At 41.4% G+C, this 26,102-nt stretch overlaps 1 protein-coding gene and 1 long non-coding RNA gene across 2 annotated transcripts; one reads left to right on the forward strand and one right to left on the reverse strand.

Annotated features, from left to right (window-relative positions):
* The first annotated feature begins 8,494 nt into the window (after positions 1 to 8,494).
* On the forward strand, positions 8,495 to 14,963 carry NMUR2 (neuromedin U receptor 2). The gene is made up of 4 exons (XM_057412007.1): positions 8,495 to 9,321; positions 12,131 to 12,215; positions 13,492 to 13,617; positions 14,503 to 14,963. The coding sequence occupies exons 1-4, from the start codon at positions 8,602 to 8,604 to the stop codon at positions 14,760 to 14,762; spliced, it is 1,191 nt and encodes a 396-aa protein (XP_057267990.1). The 5' UTR covers positions 8,495 to 8,601; the 3' UTR covers positions 14,763 to 14,963.
* An 8,266-nt stretch (positions 14,964 to 23,229) lies between these two features.
* LOC130600502 (uncharacterized) lies at positions 23,230 to 25,544 on the reverse strand. The gene is made up of 3 exons (XR_008972472.1): positions 25,409 to 25,544; positions 23,578 to 23,684; positions 23,230 to 23,395 (listed from the first exon to the last, which is right to left on the reverse strand). It is a non-coding gene; the product is annotated as an uncharacterized LOC130600502 (long non-coding RNA).
* Positions 25,545 to 26,102: the final 558 nt, after the last annotated feature.

A 26,102-nucleotide genomic window follows, 5' to 3' on the forward strand; every position in this document is an offset into this window, starting at 1 on the left:
GAAGCACCATCTGCAGTGCATTATAGACTGCTTTTGAAAGAATCGCTGGCAAAATGCATAGGCCTTGATTCTCGTGTCTTGAAGACAAAATTACAGCCTGTATCCTTGAACTGAAAAGGACCTCTTTAGAGCCAGTGGGAGCAGCTCACTTTTCATAGGAAGGCTCATTTAGGTCCATGAATAAATGTTTCTCCAAAGGGACCAGAGATGCCCTGTATTCTGGTTTGAACTTTATTCCACCAAGTCAGTAACAATAGATAATCATCTTTTCTATCTATAAGGTGTCATTTAGACCTTGTACCTTACTAACTATGACCAAAGTCTATGTTTGTCCATTAGCTTGGAGGTACATACAATAGTGTCAGCCTGACTGGTCACCTTCACTTTTCGAGTGAGCCACTAAAACCATTAGAAAATATAAGAATCACACAAAGTACTACCTGCATGTTTCCCTTTCATTTCTATGTTAATCACTGCCGTATCAGCTCTGAGACTTCAATCCAAATGCGTGCTGTGTAAGACAATGTATTTCAAACTATGGTGATAGTCACCCAGAAGAAAACAAGCATAGCATCTTCTGATGAAATGAAGAGCAACTACAGCAGTGCTGTGGGGTTTGGCAGCTACAGGCCACCCCAAAATTTTAGGAGACTTACTGATCAACACTGTGGCAATGCAAGGACAACCAAAGAAGCTTGGACTGTGGAGCCCGGAAACCTTCAGCTCTAACTTTGCAACTCTTATGCCTTGAGAAAAAGTCCTGAGCTTTTTCTATAGGTCATTTATTAGTGCTATCAAACTATCCAGTATTAACTCATCATGCATTATGTCCTCCAGAGAACTGGCAAGGTAAATGTTCAAGTAGGATATTCTCAGTATAGGGAAAACGTGTTATAGTATTTCTCTTCTGTTTACTGGTAACATAAGCTAGGAACCAAGGCTCTGAACAGCCTTTATGATTCAAAGTCTCATGAGTACCAAGAGACATAGGCTCCCAGACACCTCGTTATTCTGGACAATGGGTACCATTTCCTTTCTCTTCTGGGATGGCTGAATCATTTCAAACAGCAGAAGACAGAATAATGAATAACAATGTGAGACTAATCAGGTTTATACACAGTGTTAGCTTAGAAATAGCAATGCTGAGTGGCAACAACTTCCACACAGAGAACTGCTTGGAAAGTGCACATTAAAGTAAAGCTAGATAGTGATCCTATTTCTTTACAGGTTATCTGTTGCTTCCTTTCTTTGTGTCTTCCTTCTTCATCTTTACCTTTATGTATGTTGTTCATTTGGTGTATTCTGCTAATTTCCTTGTCTAAAGTTCATTTTGTCCTTTTTCACTTCCAGTCCCCAGTGTTAATCTTCCTAACAGGTTATAGTTTCAAGGTTGTTGGGTCTTCTCCATTTTATGTCACTCCTTTATCCTGCCAGACATCACTAAGCTTTGCTTGTTTCAAGCAACATTAACCTTTTGGCCATTGATCTTTAAATAGAATTGAAAAATAAAACATCAGACTTTCTAATTCTGTTGTCCTTACCTAATCTATTTCAGATGCCATTTCAAAGTTAATATTGCTACCCATTTAAGTACAGCTTGCTGTACTGAGAACAACTTGACTCAGATTTGAGTCATTTCTCTTTGATGCAGAAATTCATTTTATTAAAGGTATTGCAGAATACATTCAGATATTCATTGAGATGAGATATGTTTAACATTTAGTATGAGCAGAGCAAATCAATAGAGTTCTGGGTCAGCTCAGATCTAATTGTGGATCAGAGCTTGCAAATGAGCAGATAATGAAGGTGTCTTGGCTAAGCAAAATACATATCAGTCTGGATGCTAAACTGGTCTCCCAGAAAAGAGAGGTTGACTAAGCCAAATTTGTACAGCCACTGTAAAACTAGCACTGGGGAAAAATAGGGAGAAATGCATTGCAGCAGCTGTGGTCTCAGTGACCATGGTATAAGGAAATGTCCAAATAACATTTTTGTGCGTCTGAAATAAAAAGGGCACAACATTCATTCTATTGCTTATTTGTAGCAGTCTGAGTGGGAAGCTCCTGAGCCTCACACTCCATCTTCAGCTTCAGTGAGAGGAATAGGGCTCCTAAACTGGTAGATGGATCTAAATCCTGGTGGTGAAGAACTGATCTAGTAAAGCCACTGAATCCAAAATCCCCAGGTCATAGGGGTACTCAGGCCACCTAATCCACGCATCAATCCTGCAGAGGAGAGCTGTTCTCACTCTATGCAGACTGTTCCTTGCTCTGCTCCTCAGCTATAGAGGGTGTGGATGGGTTATCTTACCTTATTTTGAAGTACTGCCTGGGATCATCTCACTGCTGAGTGGGCTGCAAAGCACAAGAATGTTTTTGAGATGTACATCCCAATTTGAAACAAGTTTTTTAATAAGTTGGTTCAGTTTGCTTTGCATGTGTAAGGCCTATTAGGTTATTTGAAAACTCTACAAAATTATCCCTCTGGGATGTATCTTTCTAGACACAACAGTGATGAAAGTTTTCTTTCTCACTTTAACCTTGCAGCAGGAGACGTTCAAAAGAACAGTACCATCCCTTGCTGCATTTGACTAAACCAAGATATGACTCCTGGGGATAGTCCAATAGGAAAAAGAGCAAGAAGAGAACATAACCTGCCAGCATATTAATGTTCCAATTCATGCACATCCTTCTTCATAAAGACGGGGTTTTTAAATTCCAGGTCAAATAATGTTGATGCTCAATGTGACACAAAGGCAGGTGATTGCTGTAATCCAACTTACAAAGCGATCTGAACAGCAGCAAAGGCAGAAGCAAGTGGAAGTTCTTGACAAGTGTTTTTGCCAGAGTCACCCTTATGAGCAGCCAAATGATACTTTTACTGGAGCCAAGAAAATTTAAACAAGCCTAGATAGCTTAAACAAGCCTTCTCTAAAATTAGAAGAGGAAAAAATGCTGTGTAATATCCAGTTTCTTAAATTGTATTATTATTATTATGTAAAGAGTACAAACTAACACAACACTGAATTTCTGGGAAAAATGGAGTGTATCTACTTTTTCAGTAGGATGAAAACTTTTGAAATAAACTTTATTCTTATAGTAAGGTTATCTCCACATCAACCCTTAAAGAAAAAAAATGTTCAGGAAAGAGGATTCTCTTAACATTTCCTTCATATATGCTACATATATGTGACTTTATATATGTTACATAGTATATAAATTCCAAGTGTCACATTTATCATTTTCATTGATGGATTCAGTTCTATAACAAATTGCTAACTTTCTACCACCTCCAATAATAAAGTGTATCTCTGTCTGTCTGTAAATATGTTAGGACTTGTTGTGAATCCTTCCGTCTCATCAGAACACATAGATTTCTAATACATACCCAGGCGCACTATGCAGCCGTTTTGATATGGATGTATTTTTTTCCAATGGAGAAAAATCTTTGCCCAAATCCCAGGGTGTAGAACTGAAGCCAAATGGATGTGCACTGAAAAGTAATACTGGTAAGACATGGCAGGGAAACAAGTTAAGTGTCTATTGTGTCAGATAATCAAGTGAGTTGAGCTCTCCCAAGAAACACATGCACCACAAGGAGAGAAGTATCAATACTGTAATAAGATGCAGAAAGCCATAGAGAGATGCTGAATAATTTGATTCTTCCTGAGTACATCTGAGTCCTATACTACCAGATCCCTCCTGACTCAGACAATCTGACTCATTCTGTACTGTGCTTGTGACTTCAATACATTTTCTGCCACAACAATCTTTTCATCTTCCTCTGTGTAAATCCAAGTCACTTTGTCATGATGGATGCATTCAGTATGACAAGTTTTTCCTTATCACGGTTCTTTTTGAGCCCTTTTTGCTGTTCTCCAGCACATCGAGCTTGAACCACTTTTTTACCTGCCACCCACTCACTTCCTATTCAAAGCATGAGCACACACACACACACACAACAAAAAACACTTACTGAAGAGAAAGAACATAATTCCCCCTAATTTCCAGAATCAACACTAACAAAGCAATCCATTGCTGAAAGACACGTTAATAGGTGCATCCACCTGGCTAACTGAGAGAGAACTAGGGAGTGAATTTTAGCACTGGGCTGTCCTCGCTTTTCACCTGCTGTCTCGCTACCTGGGTGTTTTCAGCTATCCCAGCAGCTTCTCAGAGACAAAGCCTGTACAGGGCCTCCTCTAAAGACCAGTCATAGTTGCAGGAAGATGGATAAGAATGCACAAAATTGAGGTCTAAATTCATCTCAGCTGTTTAACAAGCTTGTTATACTTTATTATCCACTTTTCCTCTGCAGACAATAGGAAAAAACAAGCTCCTCCATTTTCTGTCTCTTACTTTGTGCTATGGATTAGGGCAAATCCCTTTCTGGAGGTTCCTCTTGCCATTATTGACTAAAGTAGGAGCCTGAAAATCTGTGTGGACTCATTTGTTGATTTTAATGACTAAAGTTAGCCAGTCTTGAACTGGTCCATGTCTGTACAGGCTGCATAGGTTGCCAGCTGCTCCAGGCAGAGGTGCCCTCTTCGGTGTTTTGTACCGTAGCCATGAAATCCACTTATTGGCTGTGTTGATTGAGATCCTCGGGACTTCAGGTATGCACAGCCGTTGAAAAGCTGTGTGTGAAGAGCCTAGATAATTGCAAAATTACTTACAATGAGGCATGGAAAGGCTACTTCAGATCTAACATTTATTATAGTGCAGCTCACACCTCCAGCCTGGGGGGAGAGAAACCACACAAAATATAGCTATGCATTTGATGGTATATTGAATGTTGTACTGAGTATACTTAGAAAAACAAGGACTTACTTTTCAGCTGCTGTAGCAAACAAAAAACTTTTCAAAGGAGAAAAGAGAAAGTCAAATGCATGATCTATAATTGTAGGTCAGTTATTTATAAGGGGAGCAGGGCTATATAGTTCTAGCAATTGTGATAACATCTTCAGCATAGCACGGCTTAGTATTTCTGCTTAACAGCTCTGTGCTTTATTTGCATCCCTTTCTGTGCATCCCAATAGAACTGAAATACTTGGTACTGCCAAGTTCTCAAAGATTTAAAACAGTGTTTGAACTTGCAATTGTGAAAGTAGTGTGGCTCCATGGGCAGATCGTAAAGCCTCCAGGAAAGAAGTAGGTAAAGCAAGTTCTGACAGGGTGGATAGCAGTCCCCTCACATAAAGTTTCTAAAAGTCTTTTGCACCTACCTTCAGTATCTACAGATTGAGGAAAGGGTGAAACCACTGAAACAACAGCATCTGATGACTGCAAAAGGAAGTTAGAAATGAAAGTACAAGTTGTAATTGCTGAAGATGAAAAATAGTAGACCTGCTTGCAAAGTAAACCAGATACCTCTTCAAACCCGTCCAAAATAGGATGACTTTCTAAGGGTGTGTACAGTAAGCATTACAGCACTTTCTTTGCAGGCCCTGAGCCACATCCCATGTAGGGTTGCTCAAGAGATGTCAGCTCAAGTACTGGGTGCCAAGTAGACACATCAGTGAAATATTGTGTCTCAGCTAATTAACAGAATTAATCAGCATGGCACACCATGGCATTATCACAGCTATATTACTTCCAGTTCTACAACCAGAGCATAAGAAGCTGGATGAGAAAACTCGTCTCACCACATAGATAAATATCAAAAAAGGCTTGTTTTGCATGAATAAAATGCTATATTCTAAGATAAGCAAGTATTCAAAGTACACCATCATAATAGCCCATAGTTCTTCAAAGTACATGCCTCTGTGAACATGACCAGTGGTACATTTATCCATTTGCTATACTCTAGATTACCTTCACTGTTCTCTTTTGATGAGTGTGTCCAATTTTCCCTAAAATGTAAAATTATTCACCATGTACTGACCTAATATATAGTTGCTAATAGGTGCCCTTGCAAGAGCTTTGGCAAATATGGAGGCACTTGAATCCACCTCTTGAATGTGCACTTTGCTGCCCTTAATCGAACACAGGAATGGGCTGTAACACATTACATCAGCTAAGGGAAAGATTCTACAATGTAAATGTGGTAAAATAGAGGCCACCAGTGTAAGGGCATCGTCAGTGTCTAAGGAGATAACGGCACACTCTAAGTAGTAGGGGCACTTACCATGCCAAAAAAACTTGTCTGGATTAATGTGACCAAATATTAGACTACATTAATGGAAATATTACATTACATTAATTACATTACGATTACATAAAACTGCACAATCCTAAGGCTAGCATGCAGCATATCATCTTCCCTCAAGCATATAACAGCTAGCACCAATGAAATGTGCTTTGTAATAAAAAATAGCAAATACTTTAATGTTAACTTTCTAAAGGAAAATCTGTTTTTATTTTCTGTCTCAGTTGTAAAAATAAAATATTTCCAGTCATGCAGAGCCAGAGCTAGTTCTGATTAGATACACTCTGCTACCCTTACTGGGACAGATATCATAAAGAACACCAAATAAAGCTTCAAGAAATGAAGCGAAATATAATTTCCACTGTCCTTGTGCTCTCCATTTGCCACTTAATCGTCTCATACCAACATGCTTCTAGGGGTGGCCTGTTAGACAAACAGACCTGGTTTTCTTCTGGACATCTATTCTTACATGTTTTTGGCACACAAGGCCAAAAGGATCTAAAAGGAGTGGGAAGGAAGAACAAGTGGAAGTAGACATAGGTTGTCTAGCACATCCATGCTTTCAAGTAACCTGATGTGTTTCTACACAACCCATTGCTTTCCTCTCATAGAGATCATGGTGTGTGTGGATGCCCTGTTGCCTTTTTAGTACATAAATCCGTTTTGGTTTCCTTTTCTTAAAGATTGATTTAAAGCAGAATAAACCTCAAGTTTCCTTTAAAATTTATTTACAGAGGTTAACGTGTAAGAAGAAAAGTGAAAACCGATTTGGTAGGTACTTTAGAAGTGTTTACTCACTTCAGTTATGACGCAGTATAGACAGAACTGCAGCTCTCCCTTAAACAGACTAAGGCAGAACTTACTCAGGGAAGAAAAAGGAAAAATGGAAAGAACTGAAATATTGAGAAATTACAGAGAGAAAAACACTGCAAGTTAAGCAGAGGTACAGAAAGTATTTAGTCCTGCACAGTTTCTCAAATTCTTGTCTCCTACTGTGCTCTGAAACAGTAAATCTGTGTGGCAGCAAGGGACTCTACTAGTGTTTCCTCTGTTCCTACCTCTTACCCAGATAATAGCTCAAAATCAAATTCAACATTGTTCAAATGCAAGGAAATTCTTTAAAATGAATTCTTAATGAAGGGAGAAATAGGTCAAATGAGCTTGCTTGCTGCTTACCAATCCAATAAAACCTTTCAATCTGCTGTTAGGGATGTAAGAAGCTTAAATGGCTTCAAGGAGGGGACTGGGAAAGCACTCAAAAGTGACAGTGAGAGATATTGGGTAGACAACTGGCACATCAAGCTGATAAAAATCCTATAAACTAGCCCTCAGCTTTTGCACCTCTTCGATTCCAAACAGTCAAATTATATGCATGAACATGAAAAATGTTCAGAAAATTATATGCATGCACATGGAAGCTTTTTGGTTTAGAGAAATTCAGTAAGGAATCAAGCATTCATAAGGAGCTAAATGATGTATTTTGACGCAGCTATCATCCTTGCAGGATACATTTTCTTGGCTCAGAAGTTTGTGTTTGCAGAATGGTTGTAATTCCAGAAAAAAAATAAAGATTTTATAAAAATGCATGTCATTCTAGTCCTGGAGGCAATAAATATGTCTTTGAAATAATACAGTGCTCAGAAATAATCCCAAAACAAGGGTAACTAAGAATATGGGATCAGATTCCATCACACCAGGAAAATGGGAAAATATTTTTATATCAATAAAAGCAAATGCAATCCTAAATCAGACTTCAAGAGGAAAAAATATACAGTGTTTAAAAAAAAGGTGAAATATTGTAGCAGCCTAATTCCACACGAATAACTACAAAAAAAGGTTGGCTTTCCTCTATTAAAACTCTGCTTCCAAGTACTTGCTGCTGTAAAAAACAGAAAATCAGCAGAGATCTGAAAAATACAATCACGCTAGATTTTGGGGTGCTTTTCTTTTGATTTTCTCATAACTAGATATAGCATCGATATAATTTTGTAAAAGCTTTTTGGAGTTTTGGGGGTTATTTTGTCTGGTTTCCAGCCCTCTGAGAACTACAAACAACTTGCAGCTAGTCTCACATCCTATTATTTCAGATTCCCAGCTCTCTAAACCTTACATTTCCTATTCTGTAAATGCATCTGCTACAGGAGTGAGACAAGTAGCTGGAACCTCTCTTCTTACTCTGTAATCTAACGCACTTAGTGAGCCAATGAATATGTGTGAAAGGAGGGGCTTTCTGGCTAAGGGACTCCTTGCAGGGGAACAGCTGTTACAACAGCAAAACCTTAACTGAAGCCAGGCAAACACATTCACTCTCATCTCTCAGTGGCTTTGCGCATCTAGGTCTGGCAAGACAACTCTTCCCCCCCAGCTCTTTACTCTCTGCAAAAAGTGAACAAACTAGCACAGAGAAACTTGAAGAACAGATCTCAGCCGTGAGACGTTTCATCAGATCAAGTAATGGCCTGGACCAGTAATATCTCCTGGTTTAATCACCTTGCTCTACATGAAGAACATTTTAGGAGGTACTTAAACAGCACAGAGGATTACTTAGCCTTCCTATGTGGGCCCAGACAGAGCCATCTGTTCTTACCTATGGCTTTGGTGTACACCCTGATCTTTGTTGTTGGGGTGGTAGGTAACTTCTTAGTTTGCTTGGTAATCCTCAAGCATCGGAACATGAAGACCCCAACCAATTACTACCTCTTCAGTCTTGCCATCTCAGATCTGCTTGTGCTGCTTTTTGGGATGCCACTGGAAGTCTACGAGATGTGGAGCAACTACCCCTTCTTGTTTGGGCCCATTGGCTGCTATTTGAAGACTGCACTCTTTGAGACAGTGTGTTTTGCCTCCATCCTCAGTGTGACCACCGTCAGCGTGGAGAGATATATTGCCATCCTCCATCCTTTCCGTGCCAAGCTGGAAAGCACTCGCAAGCGTGCCCTGAGGACCATCGTGGTGCTTTGGGTTCTCTCTGTCCTCTTCGCCCTCCCCAACACAGGCACCCATGGCATCCTGCTGCAGTATTTCCCTAATGGCACCCTGATCCCTGGCTCTGCTACCTGCACTGTAGTCATGCCCATGTGGATCTATAACTGTATTGTCCAGATTACTTCTTTTCTCTTCTATGTGCTGCCTATGGGGGTAATAAGTGTGCTGTACTATCTGATGTGTCTAAGAGTAAGTTCTACTCTGACTGTGCTCAGTGTTTCCTTAGCTCAGTCTCGAGTGTCTGTGTCTGTACGTGTCTTTTAAGTGATTGCACCTTTTTCTTGTCCACCTGTTTTCCTCCTGTAAAGTATTTCAAAACCTCTGAAAACAGTGGATCCAGCTCCTTTTTTGATGTAATCCTGCTCTGAAATTAATACAGCTATGTTGGGGAATAATTTACCCCAATCTTTTTAAAAAATACTTACCATCACTGCTGCTCACATTTGACTGTTATTTAAACATTCAAGTAAGTACACTGATTCCAGCCTCCCAGAGATTTGCACCTTTGCAATAGGGACTAGAAGGAAACAGACCAAAAGGAAAATCTGAAAAGCATAGAAAGGAGCAGGCTAATGATTGATTCTTGTGTATTATTTCTTTTCTCTGTTCTTGTGACTATTGCATTACTTTATTTTTCTCCTTCCCAGGAGATGGTGATAATATTCAGTTGTTATAACTCACAAAGCTGCTGTAAATGGAAATGCTACCTTATTGCTGCAACTAGTAAATTCAGCAATAATCTCTTTAGATAACTATAGTTTCACCATCGATTAAGGCTACCTTAGAGTTCATATTCACTCTCTCTTCAAAAAGTCAGACTAGTTTTACCAAGTATTCATTATCTAAATACACAAATAAAACAATCAGTATCATAGTATTATAAAACTATGTAGCAACACACTAAAATGCATTGCTGATCATAGCTACTTGGTGAGTATTTTCTTCTCTTATATTACATGTATTTTGAGAATATAAATCCTATCACATCGCATTGAATGTAATTTTAAAAAGCAGTATCTGATCATATAGCAAGAAAGGGATACAGTATTCTAGTAGAGACAAACGAACTTACTGAATGCTGTGCAAGAAATTCAAGCAAAACTCTGCTGGTGTACATATCATTTTGTTGCACTGGCTGAAACTATACAGAAGCATTTTTTTCTTACTCAAGAGAGCCACAAGGATTTACTGCCAGAAAGCCATAGCACACAGCCAATCTTTAAAGCAATGAATAGGCTAAATTATCCCCACTGCCCAGTGGTTCTTGTGGGATCTTTACACAGTTTCACTGAAAATTTTGTAAAATAAGGCCTGAAGTGAGGAAAAAAAGTGTTGAAAATAGAGCTGCTACAAAAAGAAAAAGAGAAGTCCCCAAACTGATAGAAAAAAAGTCTCGAAAATTGCAATAGCTTCTGTCTGTGGCAGCAGATATTCCTAATCCCCATCCCAGGGGAGACAAGTACCAGACAAGGGATGCTCCCCTAGGACTTCTGTATTTCACAGCTGTGTTCAAGCTGCCTTTGAGGCTTTGGAATATGCCTGGAATAGAATACTGTTGAGACTGGAAGCCACTAAATGAAAGCTAGGGATTTTAATCAATATGAGCAGACATTTCTCACTAGATGTGTTTCAAATCAACTGAGCCTCTTCCTTAAGCAACTATGAATAAAAGTTACAAAGGAAATGATGTAAAACATGAGAGGCTGAATTGCACTATAATTGAGTATAATTTGATTTACATGTGTTTCCCTTTTATGAGTTTTATGAATATGTAGGACAGTGAAAGAAGGTCTTATTTGATCATCCTTATAGAGAAGTATTGTGAATCAAAACTGAGAAGCAAAAAGTCACAGTGTAAAAGGCAAAAGAAAATGGCACAACTATCATGTTAAAAGCAACTGAAATCTTTTGCAGTTATGTAAAGTTAGGTATAGCTATGCTCTTGCGAGGAGAAGGAGTTGGGTCTTGGTGATCCTTACAGGCTCCTTACTACTTGAGATAGTCTATGATTCTATGTTTTCACAGGCTTTTTACAAATCCAGATTGATTTCTATGTTTTCCCTCATTCCTGATATTCTTTTCCATGTAATTGAAAGTTTTGTTTCCAATTTCTCTCAGTTGAAAAAAACACCACTCCAAATCTGTTGGCTAATCAGAAGCTCCCACTTCAGGAATCTGGGTCCAATTATGCACTCTCCACAGGCGATTTTGTTTGTAATCAAAGCAATTGTCCTGATTATCTAGACTTGACCTTTTCATCGCCAAAGCACCAGTACTCTTGCTGCAAGTGTGTTGGGGAAACATTTCAGGGAGGATTGGATTATTATTCTTTATGTCCATTTTTTAGAAGTACAGGAAAAACTACTGGCCAAGAAAACCCACCTTGTTGTAACCGAGCAGTAGGTGGCTGAATCCATGCATATCACACACACCAGCTGTCTGCAAGAGAGCATATATAGGCTTTGTTCATTAGTGGCATTGAATATCTATTAGTCCAAACACTCAGGGCATGAAACAAACTCCCTTGAATGCTACAGGAATTTTCCCAGTGATTACAGCTGTGTTTCACTAAGGCCTCTCTGAGTATTTTTTGGATCATTGATTTGTGCTTAATTGTGGGGAACCCTTTTAGGAAAATAAACAATATTTTGGTAAAAGAGAAAATAATGCCTAGCAAAATATTGTTGAAGCTGAACACAAACTGCGGACCAAATATTGATTCATTGAGAGGACAAGTGGGGAACTGAAATACAAATTTGCTGTAACTATGCAGCCTCAGATGCATAAAATCTGCAGACTGTTATCAACCTAAAGCTTCAATGTTTCCCTAAATTAAAACTGAAATTTAAATGTAGATTTATTTTTGATTTCAGTGAGGCCTGAATTGCCCCATATTTTGTATTCTCAAACTACAGCTATCAAAGTATCAAACAGGTTATACCTGGTGGGGATGTCGTCTCCTGTCTAAGCTTTCCTTTGATTTCCCTACTTTTGCCAGTTGAAAGGAGACGAATCTTTGGAAGTGGAAGAAATGGCTGTGAACATCCAGAGACCATCCAGGAAATCAGTTACCAAGATGCTGTGTAAGTAATGAGCCCTTCTGTGTTTTATTTACCATGGACAAGAGGGTTACCAGGTCTTGAAGTGTAGCAAGCAAATTCACTGGATTCAAGAGTTACGAGATGAGTAGCTGTGATTTAACAAAGAAAAAATGTCTTATTACTGTTCTATCTAGACTTAGAGAGCATGAGAGTGAAACACCATGGCTAGCAAAAGACTAGGAAGGCAATTTTCCTCCCCAGCACAAGAAAAGGTTGAGCAAACCTATGCGGCGGATGCTTATATCCCTCGCTCCAAGCCTGGCTCTTGCAGCCCTCTGGCAAAATCCCTCTTTTTCAGGATGCAAATGGTCTATCTTTTTCATTTTTAAAGAAGGTCATACGTCTGTTTTGCGTCACACCACAAGCTCTGTTCCTGAACAAGGAAGGTCCTGCCAAGCCACATACATCACCTACTGCTGCCTTAACCACTTAGACCTTCCCAAGAAAAAGTAGGACCTCAGCAGACTTGCGCATTGTACAGCATTCAGAAGAAATCTGTGCTCCAACCACCCTGAAAACACGTCAATTACTGGTTTAGGGGCTGCCTTTAAAGCAGTGATCACCTTCCTACTGAGAGGGTGTTTATGCAGGAAACATAAATCACCTTCAATATTTCCTGCAACAACATTATTCTTTAGGCAGCCTAAGTCACTGTCTGAACTAGGAAATTTTACTTCGAAGTCAGCCTGATTTTCTGTGCCCCAGGACTGGAATCACAGTTATTCATAAGACCCAAGTCTGGAGTGGACTTGCAAAAGTACTTACTAAAGCCAGCACAGGCCAAGGTGTGCATGGAGACAAACTCTTCCTTTCATTTTGAGCAATGCACCCAGACAGACATCATCAGCACATGGTTCCTATGGCCTTATCATGCTACGTGATATACAAATAGTGTGCAGAGGAAATTAAATCCAAAGCACAATGGAGCTGGTTAGTCTCAGGTACCATGTATGAATCCTGATGTCTCACTAGCATTTTCTTCATTAGGCTCTGTTTGCAGCACTACATGGCTGTTGCCAGCTCTGTTTGAATGTCACTGTGTGTGCATATATTGAGTTATCCAACTTAGAAATCAGTGGAAACTTTGTTCTTTTAGCTGGTAAGACAGAAAGGATAGCAAAAGATTTCAAATTCAGAATAAAAATTGTATACATGATCTTCTTCCAGCATTCTGAACATTCTCTCTGCTCTGTGCAGGCTGGTGAACCACATCCTTCCAAAACTGACTTGTTTTTCTTCACTCCTGTTTTATTTCTAGTTGTCCTTGTGATGGTTTTTGCTCTCTGCTGGGCTCCATTCCACATAGACCGACTTTTCTTCAGCTTTGTTGTAGAATGGACTGAGCCTCTGGCTAATATATTCAACTTAATTCATGTGGTGTCAGGTAAAGCTTTCTTCTTCCACTTGCACAGGGGCTGGCAAAAAAAAACCCTCTGTGTGAACGGTTTACTTGAAATATGTAGTCATTTATGCCACAGGTGACATGAGATATGCAGGGAAAAGCTTCTGGGGGTTTGGGACAGTGATAAGAATTATGCCTGAAATAAAAACTGCATGCAAGTTTCTGCAGCTTTCAAGGTCTGGGCAAGTTTTCCAATACAGTTGTCTGTATTCTTCACAAAGAAATGAAGTCTGCTGTCATTCAGCTGCTTTTAATGAATACACAGCAGCAGGCAACATCCTCTAGAGGGTCTCTGAGGCAAATGGGAAACCTTACCAAATGGCAAGACAAAAGACGTACACGCTGCTCAGAACTGGGTGATAAAATCAAATGCTTATGCCCCTGCCAACCATAAAATGAAGGCTTTTTCAAAAAGAAATCTTATTTTCAGTCTGCCATAGGAAAACACTCAAATGTGGCCATTAGGCAGCTCAGACAAATCCAGTGTTTGCAATTGTCCTGGTGTGCTGTAAGAAATGAGCTCCCCTCAGCTGGAAGTTATCCTCCAACAGCTTTGATGGGGGGACCAGCTGTGCAAATGTGCTGTGGGCATAAGGGCTGTGCTGGAGACTGGGCAGTACAGCTCAAGAGCTGGTTTCTGAACAGCTGGAGATAGTGAGCTCCAGCTAATACTCTCTCCAATTTCCCTTTCCCTTTGGGTGCAGTGCCTGCATTAGCCTTGGTGAGACATCCCTTTGCCATCAATGCCTCCACTTTTGCATTCAGGCTTGGTGGAGCAGTACAGGCAATTAAAAGCTTTTCCTCTTCTGAGATAATTTCACACACAAATGAGGTCTTTCTCTCTTCCCCCCTGCCTTCATTTCCCAGGTGTTTTCTTCTATCTGAGCTCTGCTGTGAACCCTATCATTTACAATCTGTTGTCCCAGCGCTTCAGGATGGCTTTCCTCAGTGTGATTTCTCCTTGCTGCAAGCACTGGGCCCCTAAACGTTCCACCAGCAAGACTTCTGCCCAGCAGAACATCTTCATGGTTGAGGACCACAATCTCATGGATTCTGCTGAAGACACAAGTCTCCCTGGCACACACAGGACATCTGTCAGCAGTTCTCAGCTCTCCACTGGACTGTGACTGTTGTGATCCAGGTGAGAAGTTAAAGAAAATTACTCTAAGAAAGAAAAATAAAAGGCACCCTCCAAAACAACTGCTTTTAGCAAGAGCAGATCACAGAGGTGTCTTGTTGAATGAATGAACTAGGAGACTGTAATTAGCAGGTGAAGCATTGTATTACCCTCAAGCTAATAGAAGGGCTGGAAATCTCAGTTTACTGTCTGCAAGCTATGCCAGCAAAAAGCTGGTTTAGAAAAATGAGATACACTCACAATGTTGCCAGTCCAAGAAGTAGACACAGCCTATCCATGTTTTACTGAATGGCTTTTTATGCACTAGCCTAAACAGGTTTTATTTTGTTTGAAATGGGCAACTTGCTGCACAAGCCTGGTCTACCCGACTCTAGCTTTAGGCAAGCCAGTCTCATCTCTCTCTCCTGCCACCTTCTTGAGAGTGGGGCTTTTGCAAGAATCTCTTGGCAACAACCAAGTAGGCATGAACAAGAGCAGCTCTGAGCTGGGCTGAAAAACATCAGCCAACAGCACCAGCAATAGCTATTTGTGGGCTAGAAGAACCAGGGAGCCAATAACTGTAAAATAAATGTAAAGAAAACTTCCACTTTCTGAGCTAAGTGAAGATTTGGGGGCAGGGGGCGTGATTAAAGCCTTGAATCACTTTGTCAAAAAATCTACCCTCTAGTGGGTTATTTTTCCAAGTCTGAGAGTCACTGCCATATCTCCTCATACTGTGCCTGACAATATCTACACAGTGCTCACATGGCAAATGCGTGCCCCAAATCCACCTACGTTACCTGGGAAATAGCCACTATGGGGGGCTGAGGATGTTCCTGCTGTGGCTCCTTTGCCCAAAAGTCAGCTGGTGAGGGATATCTGTCCAGGGAATGTGAAAAGTCTGCAGCCTTTTTCAGGCTTCTCCTGTACATCAGAAAGTTTTATTCTTGCCCACCTGCCTAAACCGACTCTGACCATGTACAGATGGACTGTGGTAGATCCCTGCTATCCCCCCATGTCCTGAAGTTTGAAAGAACTTATTGCTTGAACTTCAGATACTTACATGTTGTCTCTACCAGTGAAGCCCTATGGTAGTGCTTCAGCAGACTTCACACCTGCCCATACCAGATGGATTGCAGAAGTCAGATCTATGTGAGGATAGCAGCCACCAAGAAAAGGCCAGGACAGCATTCACAATACATGGAAACAGGACAGACCTTCAGGCTCAGAGAAGCTGAGCAAAGGTCATTAAAAAAAGGGGAGTTTTGCAGTGATATTGCATCTACTGAATTGAGGTTTTGCTGTAAAACATAACACAAGGTCTGAGAAACTCTCCCACATCCCAGTCATGCAAACAGATCCTGAAGGCAGTACACTTCATCCAAGCTAATGAGTTCCTGAGCTCTGCTGACTGCAGACCAGGTCAGGACCCTGCAGAGTTCTCTAAAGGGGGGCCAGCATGAATCAGGTACACGGCAAAGAATTTTACAAACCTCTGTGTCCTGAGTTTCAAAACCTTTTTGTTGTTCCAGTGAAACACCTCCCTTGTGCATCATGACACAGGGATAGAGATTTAGCCACCAGACTGGGCTGAGGCTTGGCACGCACTGCCACAGCAAATCATCCAATGTATGTCATCAAGGGGCTGGGACTTACACAGAGTACACAGAGTTTTCATAATGAATAAGAACATTAGTTCCTGAAAAATTATACACTGTATGCATAAAGGCTTGTTGCAGTCTAGTCACTAGGGATCCAGATGACATTTCCCATCACAGAAGAAAGGAGTTGTACTCCTGCCTCAATGGGTTCTTACCTTGTTTGCCCCAAAATCTATTTTGCCTCTCACTGCAGGACTCCTGAGCGATGCAAGACTTGCCACAGTAGCTGGCAAATCACTTTTTGCTGCAACACAAAGGGAATTTTAGCCCGTGTTTTCTAACAAACCCATTTTACCAGCTGCAATCTTGAGAAACAAGCTATAGAGAGGGTAACAGAGACACACAAGGCCCTGGAGAGAAAAGGCAGCTCCTGCTCCCTGAAGACACAGCTGAAATACTTTTCCACCCCCAAGTGGACACTCCAGTTTTACCAGTGACATTTACTATTCTAAACAATTTTGTATTATGCTATTTCCCTCCACCAAACGTTAAAGTGTGTTTTCCCACTGGAATTGCCATGCCACTGGCGGTGCCTGTGAGCTGCCCAGGGACAACCTTGGCAGAGACTGAGTGGGACTTCCTCCCTCACCCTGTGTATCATTTGTGCAACTCCCTAGCTGAGCTCAGGGGGTATACTCCTTATCCTAGCTCTGTACACTGGAAGTGCATCTTCTTCTCCGCTATCCTAAAGACCCAGCTAAAGCAGTGGGGAGACAGTACATTTGACATACTCACACATCCACCGTATGATGGAGACATTCCTCTGCAAGATTTTGTGGCTCTTTGAATGCATCTTCTGTATTTAGGATCAGACAGCATCTTGTGTTGGTGTACAGAAAGCCATCCATGAGTGATGCTGCTGTCTTCTTCCCAGGAGAGCTGCAACCTTGGCTGTTGTTAAATGCATCTCTTGCCTTGCAGATGAGCACACAGACCTGCAGTCAAGGTTGGGATGAGAAGCTGTAAAATGAAGATTTGGTGTCATCTTAAACAAAATGACCAAATTTTTATTCCTAGGGAAGACAGAAGGTTTTGTGAGACAGGGGAAGGGGGAAGGGTGAAGGGGGTAAGTGTGCATGGATGAGGAAACTTTGGAACAGAAATTGTGAGAAGCAAATGACCAGGAACTCACCTCCAGTTCTGAACTCACTTTGGGTTTTTTTTTCTCCTAAAACCATTTTTTATCACATTTAGTTTGTCATAAGTCAAAAGAAGCGACACCCATAACCAAACATCAAAAGCAAAGCTGAAAGCATTTAGTCTTGTGCCAAGTCAAACCTTCTGTGAAAATGTTACTGGGGGAGACGTCAAAATTATTCAAAATTCTGCTAAAAGCAAAATAAATGCAGTGAAAAAAAGTGGGCTGGCTTGAGGTTGGATGCTCTAAGTTAAGTTCCCTGTGACAGTGCAGCTCAGTGCCACCTCACTTTTGAGAGGAAATCTCTGGAAAGAAGTCAACGCACTTTGTCCCTAAAAAGTAGTTGGTGCCCATTGGAGGCTCTTCTTCCTAAAAGGTCAATGCATCAGTTGTTTATCATTCTAATATTTACCTCGATGAATTTTGGAAGCTGGATCCAAACATAAAAATACTAGGAAGATGAACAGAGATGTCATGAAAGCTGATGACATTTCTTTATTTTTATATTTAGCAGCCTTCATAGCTGAGTGCTGAAAAATGTTGGCAACTGTCTGAGAAAAACTCCTGTTGCAAAAATCCCAGAGAACAACTCCTTTTCCCTCAAGTAGTCCAGTGTGATGAAAATATATTTATTTGAAATCAAGCATGACTTTCTTGACAGAACTGTCTATTGATTCCTCTGCTTCTGTTTCCCTCTGCAGGTGTGTGAGCAGAAAGTGTGGAGAGTGGGGGCAATGCTGTGAACAAAAGTGGACGGTTTGAAATGTGTTACAAGGAAGCACTTAAAGGACAGAATTGCATGCAATGCCAATGAATGATACTCAGATCTAATGCCAGGTCCAGTAGCGGAAAAAAACATCATGACAGCAAGTGGACAATTCCATTCAGTTTATATGAAGAGTTTTTAGACAGTACTGTGTTTTGAGGTATTTAAACCATGGCTTATCAGTTAAAGTAACGTACGCTTCAGCTGTAGAGCTGGTTTTATGTATCTGTGTAACATGAAAATAAATATACTAGAGTCTCTCTTTGTATGCCTGGTCCATCCTCCAGTAAACTTTGTGCTTCTTGTATTTCTCCCCATGATTTCACATGAGTAGCAGAAGATGGAGATCCCCTGGGTGTTCAGCCAGCATCAATTTAAGGACACTGAGGACTTACTACAAATCACAGTACTGAAAAGAAAAACAAAACAAAAAGCATATTATTTCTACATTTTGTATTATTTGCTGGTATATATGCATGAAAATACAGCACTAAACCCAGTGGGGGTTTGTTGCATCCGAGTGCTCTACATGACTGCAGTTAAAAACTGGGCTGCATGGTTGTCAGACAGGAGAAGACCCCAGAACAAAGACTGATGCTTCCCAGGCTGTGTAACAGCCAGATCTGTTCTCCATCTCCATTTTTCTACAACTGTTTACCTCATTTTCTCTGCTGTCCATTATGGCACTTGCTAGGATTGTCTCCAGAGGTTTCTTGTTCCACAAACTAGTGATCTGTAACAAATTGTTGAGCTGTAGCATTTCCATATCAAATGCATATTATAGTAAGGAAAAATATGCTAATGAAACAGAATAATAAGCATGACTTTTTCTTTCTATAATAGACAGAAAAGGAATAATGGGAAAAGACAAGAAATCAAACAACCAGGAACTCCTGTAAGGATTAAAAGATAGGTTTAGAATTTGGTCCAACCTGATCCAATGATGGCAAGTGTCCTTCGGAGGGAGTTGAAGGACAAAAGATTTTGAAAACAAACTGCAGCAAGTTGCTCAATTTGGGCCTTGTAGATTTCTCTGCCTGGGAAAATAAATACTTTTGAGGTTGTTGGGGTAGATCACAAGCCATAAGGGCTCATGTTCCAAAAGACAGGGACCACCTTGAGCATGATTCAGAACTGGTTTCCCTGACTTGAAAAAAAGGATTTGCCATATGTCAAATAAGCACGGACCGTAATGTAAGATCCTCACCTGGGGAGTCAGGGATTGCTGGTTCTCTTCCATGTTTCTTACATCTCAAAATTTTGCCTAGGCAAATACACTGCTTTGGTCATACCCCAGACACAGAGGAGAGAGCTAAGTTCACCTGCCACCAGAAATGGAAGAATTCCTGTTGCTGTCTAGGCTTTCTGAAAACCTGAAAAGTCGCAGCTGTTGTTTTTAAGGCAAATTATCTTAAATCCACCTAATTTTTAAAGGAGGATTAATTTTAGGAGTATGGGAGCTGTTGGAATAATTTGCTTCCCGCTAAGATAGTTAATTCACAAATGAAAAACTGAAGCCTTTATTGCAAAAGCTCAAATAACTTTCTACTCATGCATCCTCAGCTTATGCTATGATGTGAAATGAAGCACAGTTCCTTCCCAGAGGAACAGGCTTCTGTTTGCTTTTTTGGTTAGAAGTAGGTTTTCCGAAAGACCCATAGACTCAGATGTCCACAACATTAAGACCTCCATCAGAGGAAATATGGATCCCTTTTATGGTCAAAGAAGGAATAGAAAATCAGTGCTAAAATCAATTTATCTGACCTATTTCAGTGATCTGCCTTAGGTGTTTTACAGGTATTTTTAATGTATATCTTCTACAGTTGAAAAACAAAGCTAGGCAGCCAGGTACAGGTCACCTTGAAATGCTGTATGCTCTTTGTTGCAGAGCAGATATGTTTGTCAGTCCCTTTCAATTTGTTTTGTTCCTTTAGAGCCCAACAGACTCCCTTAGAAATGACTCACCAGGAAAATCATGCTCCAAATGAGCAAAACAAATGGCTAACAACCAACTCACTGCAAAACACTAGAACAGCATCCTCGGGGGTTCACCTATCATTTTATTCACCGATCTGGGGCTGGTACCTCTGGAACACCTGGACCATGATCTCACAAGGCAGAGAAACTCAAACAAGGCTCTACCACTTAAAAGGTTCAAAGCATTTGTTTCTAATTTGCAGTTTTCTTTCCCTAGCTTCTACAGGAGCTTGTGGGAGCAGGAAAGATATCAGCCCTGCCACAGTGTGTTAAATCGCTGCCTAAACTCAATGGAAAGGCTCCAAAGGGAAGTATTTCATGCTGCTATTGACTGCAGTGCAGGTAGGTTGGGCTGCACTGAGCAGCTGCAGAAAAGACTGCAAGAGTCATGGTTTTGGGAAACAGAACTACCCAGCTTTTCCATGAGGAAAAGAGTAATGAAATAAAAGAGTAATGCAGGAACTTGGAGATACAGTTGTTGCTTATTTAACCATGCACACGCTGGAGTTCCTGTTAGTTGGCGTGGTGCTAGGGAAATATTACCTGCATAGGGTTTTTTGAATGTGAACAAACTGGGCTAATACCGCAAACATCAGCTTCCCCCAAGCCCTGAGCCAGTTTCCTCCCAGTTCAAGTTACCTGGTGGTGCAGGAAAATCCGACCACGGGAACAGCAACACATACAAATTTACATTATAGTAGCAACAACAGGACCTTCCACTGGGACTTAGATACATACAGCACTCAGTGGGGTAACAAGGAACCATTCCTCAGCTGCTTTGCATTAACCATCTTCCTCCCTGCTCTTAGCTTAAAACAATGCGAATCAGCTTGTGCTTCTGCATGCAACAAAGATGAACAGACAATTGACATTGGTCCAATTGCATTTAGTTTGCTTATGTACCTCAGCTTCAAGATGAGGGGCTAAAGCATTTGGAGCTTGCCCTCTCTGCCTGTAACAAGACGTAGCCCTAAGTTGGGTCTGACATGGCAGCCTAGCAATTCCCAGTAAACTTACTATGTTACTCCAAGAGGCAGCAATGACTGCCATACATGATTCAACCTCAGCACACTCCACTTTTTCACAGTGTCTCTTGCATTAACAGCAAGGAGCACTCAAATGATTGTTAGACTCAATCTGATTGCTTTAGGACTCATTTCTTCCCTTATCTCCCCTCTCATGAGGAACAGGTATATTGAAGAATCATCTCTCCCCCTCATCCACCCTGTCTTTTTGCTGCTAAGAAATTCCACCGAGGATTGAGTTTGTTCCCTGCAACTTCATCTGCCAGCTGTAGGACTTTCACACCATATTTGTATTCCAGTCCCGATTTCAATTACCTGGCTAACCTTTTCAATTTTCACAGAGAGTGAGAATCTGAAAACAGCAGGTCCTTTATTACAGCTCACACTGGCGGCGAATGTTTCACCCCCCTTTCCCTCCCCCATGTTTGCAGGAAAGCTCTGTCAAATTCAAACAAACTCATTGATCATAACTTGTCCATTTACTTATGCTTTGCTGACTGCTAAGTATTCTGGTCCCTTCTGCAGACCTCTTATCCGCCCTCCTTTTGGCTTGAACACTCTATGTTTTGTATCATTTCTAAAAGCCAAGGAGAAAGTCTTCAGTTTTCATCCTGATGCTTGACTCCAGTGGGAGTTCTCACTGTGGTCAAGTACTGGAGAAGGTAAAAGCCTTGTGCTTCGAGAAGGGCAATTTGCTGATCTTTGACAAGCAAAACATGATGGTAGCCAGTCCTTTTTCACATGTCTCAGAACATTTCCCAGTGGAGGCTCAGGGTATTGGAGGAGTTCCCTCAAACTGGGGGGGATGTCAGGCACTGGACACCACTCTGCTGATCCCAAACCACTGTTCTGACACTAAACTGTACTGGCCATGGCTGTCACATGCAAAAGAAATTATTTTCCTCCTCCCTTTTCCCTTTCTCAGTTCTGCAAGTCATACCCCTCCTCTTATCTCCTCTGTTATTTTGAGCTCTTGATACAGCAATCATTTCCATGTCTGTGCTCTGTCTGCCCCATCACTCAGCCACCCAGCTCCTAAAAATGTTTTATTTCAAAGTGAGGGGGGATTTAATGCAATAGATCTGTTTCTTAGCAGCACCTTCCCCCTTTTCTTACTCTTTTTATTTCTAGCCCATTATCGTTGTCCGTGTTCAACTCTAAATTAACTTAATTATAGGCAGATTTCATATCTCTCTAAACCAGAAGGGGCACTTCTAAAACATCCCTCCAGTCAATAGTAAATGAGGACCTTGTCCTATGCTAAGTAGGCTTTGGGAAAGGCAGCTCAGCTGTGTCTGTCTTGCTCCTTCCAGAGACCTCTCCCAGTTGCTCATAGCTCCTGCCTTTGCTCTGAGCTGCTTCTAAGTGAGCCATTTCACCTATCCATTTTGCAGCCTGTCAAAGTTCATCACAACCACTGAGCTCTACAAAAGACATCTGTATAAATTGCAAGGTGAATTCTTCCCTTATGCAGATGCCAAGGACGCTGCCATCTTTCCACCTCCTCTTGCCATATTCAGATAGGTACAAAGTGCCTAGGTTCAAAGTCTATGCCTATTTTAATCTGCCCTGGGTGCAAATCTAAGGTAAACCTAAGTCATATCACATCTGAACATTGGATGTACTCAGTCCAGGATGACCTCCTATTATTTACACGTTTGGCAGGATAAAGATCCCTCTTGGTTAATGCAACTTTTGTTCAAAATTCATAGACTGATGATAATGGAAATCCCTTCTGAATCATAACCACACAACTGGACTAGGTCCATGGCACCCCGTTATACCTCATCCTCTCCTTAGCCTATGATAACAGATTTCCTTTGGAAATCAGGAGCAGGAGCTATCTCTAGCAATTGATGGGTTTCTCACCTTCCAGTAGGTAAGGCTGCATTGTTATGGCTTACCATTCACAAAAGCACTCCACTGGCAGAGGGAATACCTTCTTCCTTCTGCAGGAGGTCAAGCAGCTATTACCCAGCCAGGCCACCTCTTCCTAAGTCCATCAAGTTTTGCATGGTGTCAGTGAGTCCTCACTGGTAGAAGCAGGATGATGCTCTGAGAACAATGAGCGGAGATCTGTATTCACATAATGAGGGAAGAGTTAGAGGTCAGCCACCAACAGAGCTGTGTTGAGGGCGTATGAAATACTACAAAGCCGTCTATGACACACAATGGAGGGTGAACTAAACATCCACCATATAAAAGTCAGGGAGGGTATTGTGCTAGTTATAAGAGGAATCAAAGAGCTTCATTCCTACCACTGGAAAAAGACATCTGTGATTTCTGGAAAGGAAGGAAAGCCTGGGTGATTCTTTATGCAGATGGTTCCTCTTTATTCAGATCTTCTTCCTAGGTGTTTGCTGCCCTGGAAAGTGGAACCACAGGTTAACTTGCATGTAGGGTTGGAGTTGATTAACTTGAAACTGGTAGCAGTGCACCTAGAGGACAAGTCTTCTGGGGTCTCTGGTGGCTGACCCACGCAGTTAGTGGGAGTGATACAAACTATACGCCTGTGACAAAACAGTACCACATGAACTGCAGCCAGGTCCTTGCCCTTAGCCCTAGACTTTCTCATGGATAGAGCCTCATTCAGAATGTAATTCACTCTGCCCCAAAATCTTCAGGGTCTTCCCTTTCTCACTCATCACTCTGATGTGCAGGGGGAGACACCATAGGTAGGATATTTCCTCCCTGCTTTGTGAAGACATTTTCAGAATTACCTATCTCAAATGAAACCACGTTGTATTTATCAGCACTGCAGGAGTCTGTTCCTAAGGTCTGGTGTTAGGCCAGGAGGGCCTGAAGAAGGCAAGGAGCAAATATCTGCTCTGAAATCTGAACACAAGCCCTCTAAAAAGCATTTGCGCACGCCTTCCCCGGATTTACAGGCCAACAACAGCAGTCATCGCCCACTGGAGGTCAGTCTTGAGCCACAAAAACCTGCGTGGGGAGTGCAAAACTCTGATTTCCAGCAGCCGTGGACTCTTAGCCTGCATGTGTGGTGCCCAGGATACCCCAAGGAAGAACATGTTCCAGCTCCCTTGATGTTGCTTTATGATTTATAGAGTCTTCATGTTTTCATTTCTTTTTTCCCTTCTTAAAAATATCCAGTGGTCTGTTGCTGGATAAGCTCAGCAAGAGATGCATGTGCTGTTCAATCAGCACAGTTCAGGCTCACAGAAATCCAGGATGCTCCTCAGCTCCAAACCAACATGTGCAGTGGCACCACATAGCTGGTGAGTCAGGCTTGGCCTACTCATCCAAGGTGACCTAACAAATACTCTTATTTCTGGGCAATTATGAGTCTTTTGGTTTTGTTTCAGAGGGAAGTGGTATAATAATTATATACAGATAGCACCCTGTGAAGATCAGGATATTGAAGCACAACCAACACAAGTCCAGATATACCTAATTCAGATCCATATTCCTCGCCAGTGCCTATAATTAGGACTTTCTCCAAGGAAACCTAGTTAAAGAATCACTTCCTCATACCCCTTCTGTGACACCCTCCAAGAAGGGCTCAAGAAGGATTTGATGAGAAACAAAACCCTTTAGCTAAACATTTTGATAAACCAGATTTTGTCCCCCCTCCAAAAAAAACAAAACACCCAACAATTGTATGCTTCTAGGATCCCACAGGTGTCAGTGCAAGCTCAGCTCTGGCTCTACCAAGTGAAGTCAGCTCTTGGTAACTCTTATGTCTATACACGAATAATGCATCTGTACTGGCTGGCAGAAAATGGAGATTGAAGTGCTCAGCCGGGACCTCCTCAGGTTGTTATTCCATGCATCAGTCTGTGGTCCATACACATTCACCAAAGCTCAAGACTGAAATAACATCCAGCATTGAACAAACCTGTTTGCCCCTTCTACAAGAAGCCTTAAGCATGCATTTCTTCTGCTTGGCTGTAGTAGTTAAAGAGACATTCCTTTTCTGTTCTTTTCCTTGCACAGCAATAGAAATATTGATCCCCACCCTGGCTTCTTTCCTGTGAATGATCAGTTACCCTTTGGTGTTAAACAAACTGAAATCATACATTCTAAACAACCAGAGAATCACAAGGGTCAAGGTACCTTCTGATCTCGTACCTCTTATTCCCATCTGTATTCCTGTATGCATGGCCTTGTGCACACCACATCTTTCCAGCAAGAGAAAGGCAGCCTCCATCTCTCTGTCCTTCTCTATTCATACTTGCCTCCTGCTTCAAAGAAGAGAAAAGTTGTTTCCGAAGTCAGACAGTTCTTAAGAGCGACTGGAGCAGATGAAATAAAAGAGACAGGGTAGGGACACTGCATAACTCAGTAATATTGGCTCTTCACAATTTGGAAACAAACCCACAGCATGTCCGTGGCACTGGAATCATTCCTTGGGTGATGGAATCTAACCAGCTGGGGACCTTGGCAGCCCACCAACCACACAGTCAGAAACCAGGCAAGCAATGGGTAGGAACAGAGGCAACAGTTGTCTTTGGCACAGCCCATCAGGCATCCTTGCAGCAGCCCTTGGGTGCTGCTATCTCACTGCATATTGGAAACTGTGCCGGGAGAGTAGGATGCACTGTTCTCAGTATGATCCACAGTGGCAAATTACGTACCAAGGAGCTTAGAACAAGGGGAGATTCACATCTTTTGTTTTGCATATTAATCAGCTTTGCATGTAGAGGTGAAACAAGGTTAGGGAGGAAAGGAACACAAGACTCTCTCATTTTATCCTCAGGATCCACCACTAGAGCTTTCGTCCTTCCTCTCACACATCATATGTTTTCATTTCTTGTTTGTTTTA

Source organism: Pezoporus wallicus, unplaced genomic scaffold (assembly GCF_028554395.1).
Source record: "Pezoporus wallicus isolate ANWC-B61680 ecotype Strahan unplaced genomic scaffold, APGP_CSIRO_Pwel_v1 contig_6354, whole genome shotgun sequence".
NCBI lineage: Eukaryota > Metazoa > Chordata > Aves > Psittaciformes > Psittacidae > Pezoporus > Pezoporus wallicus.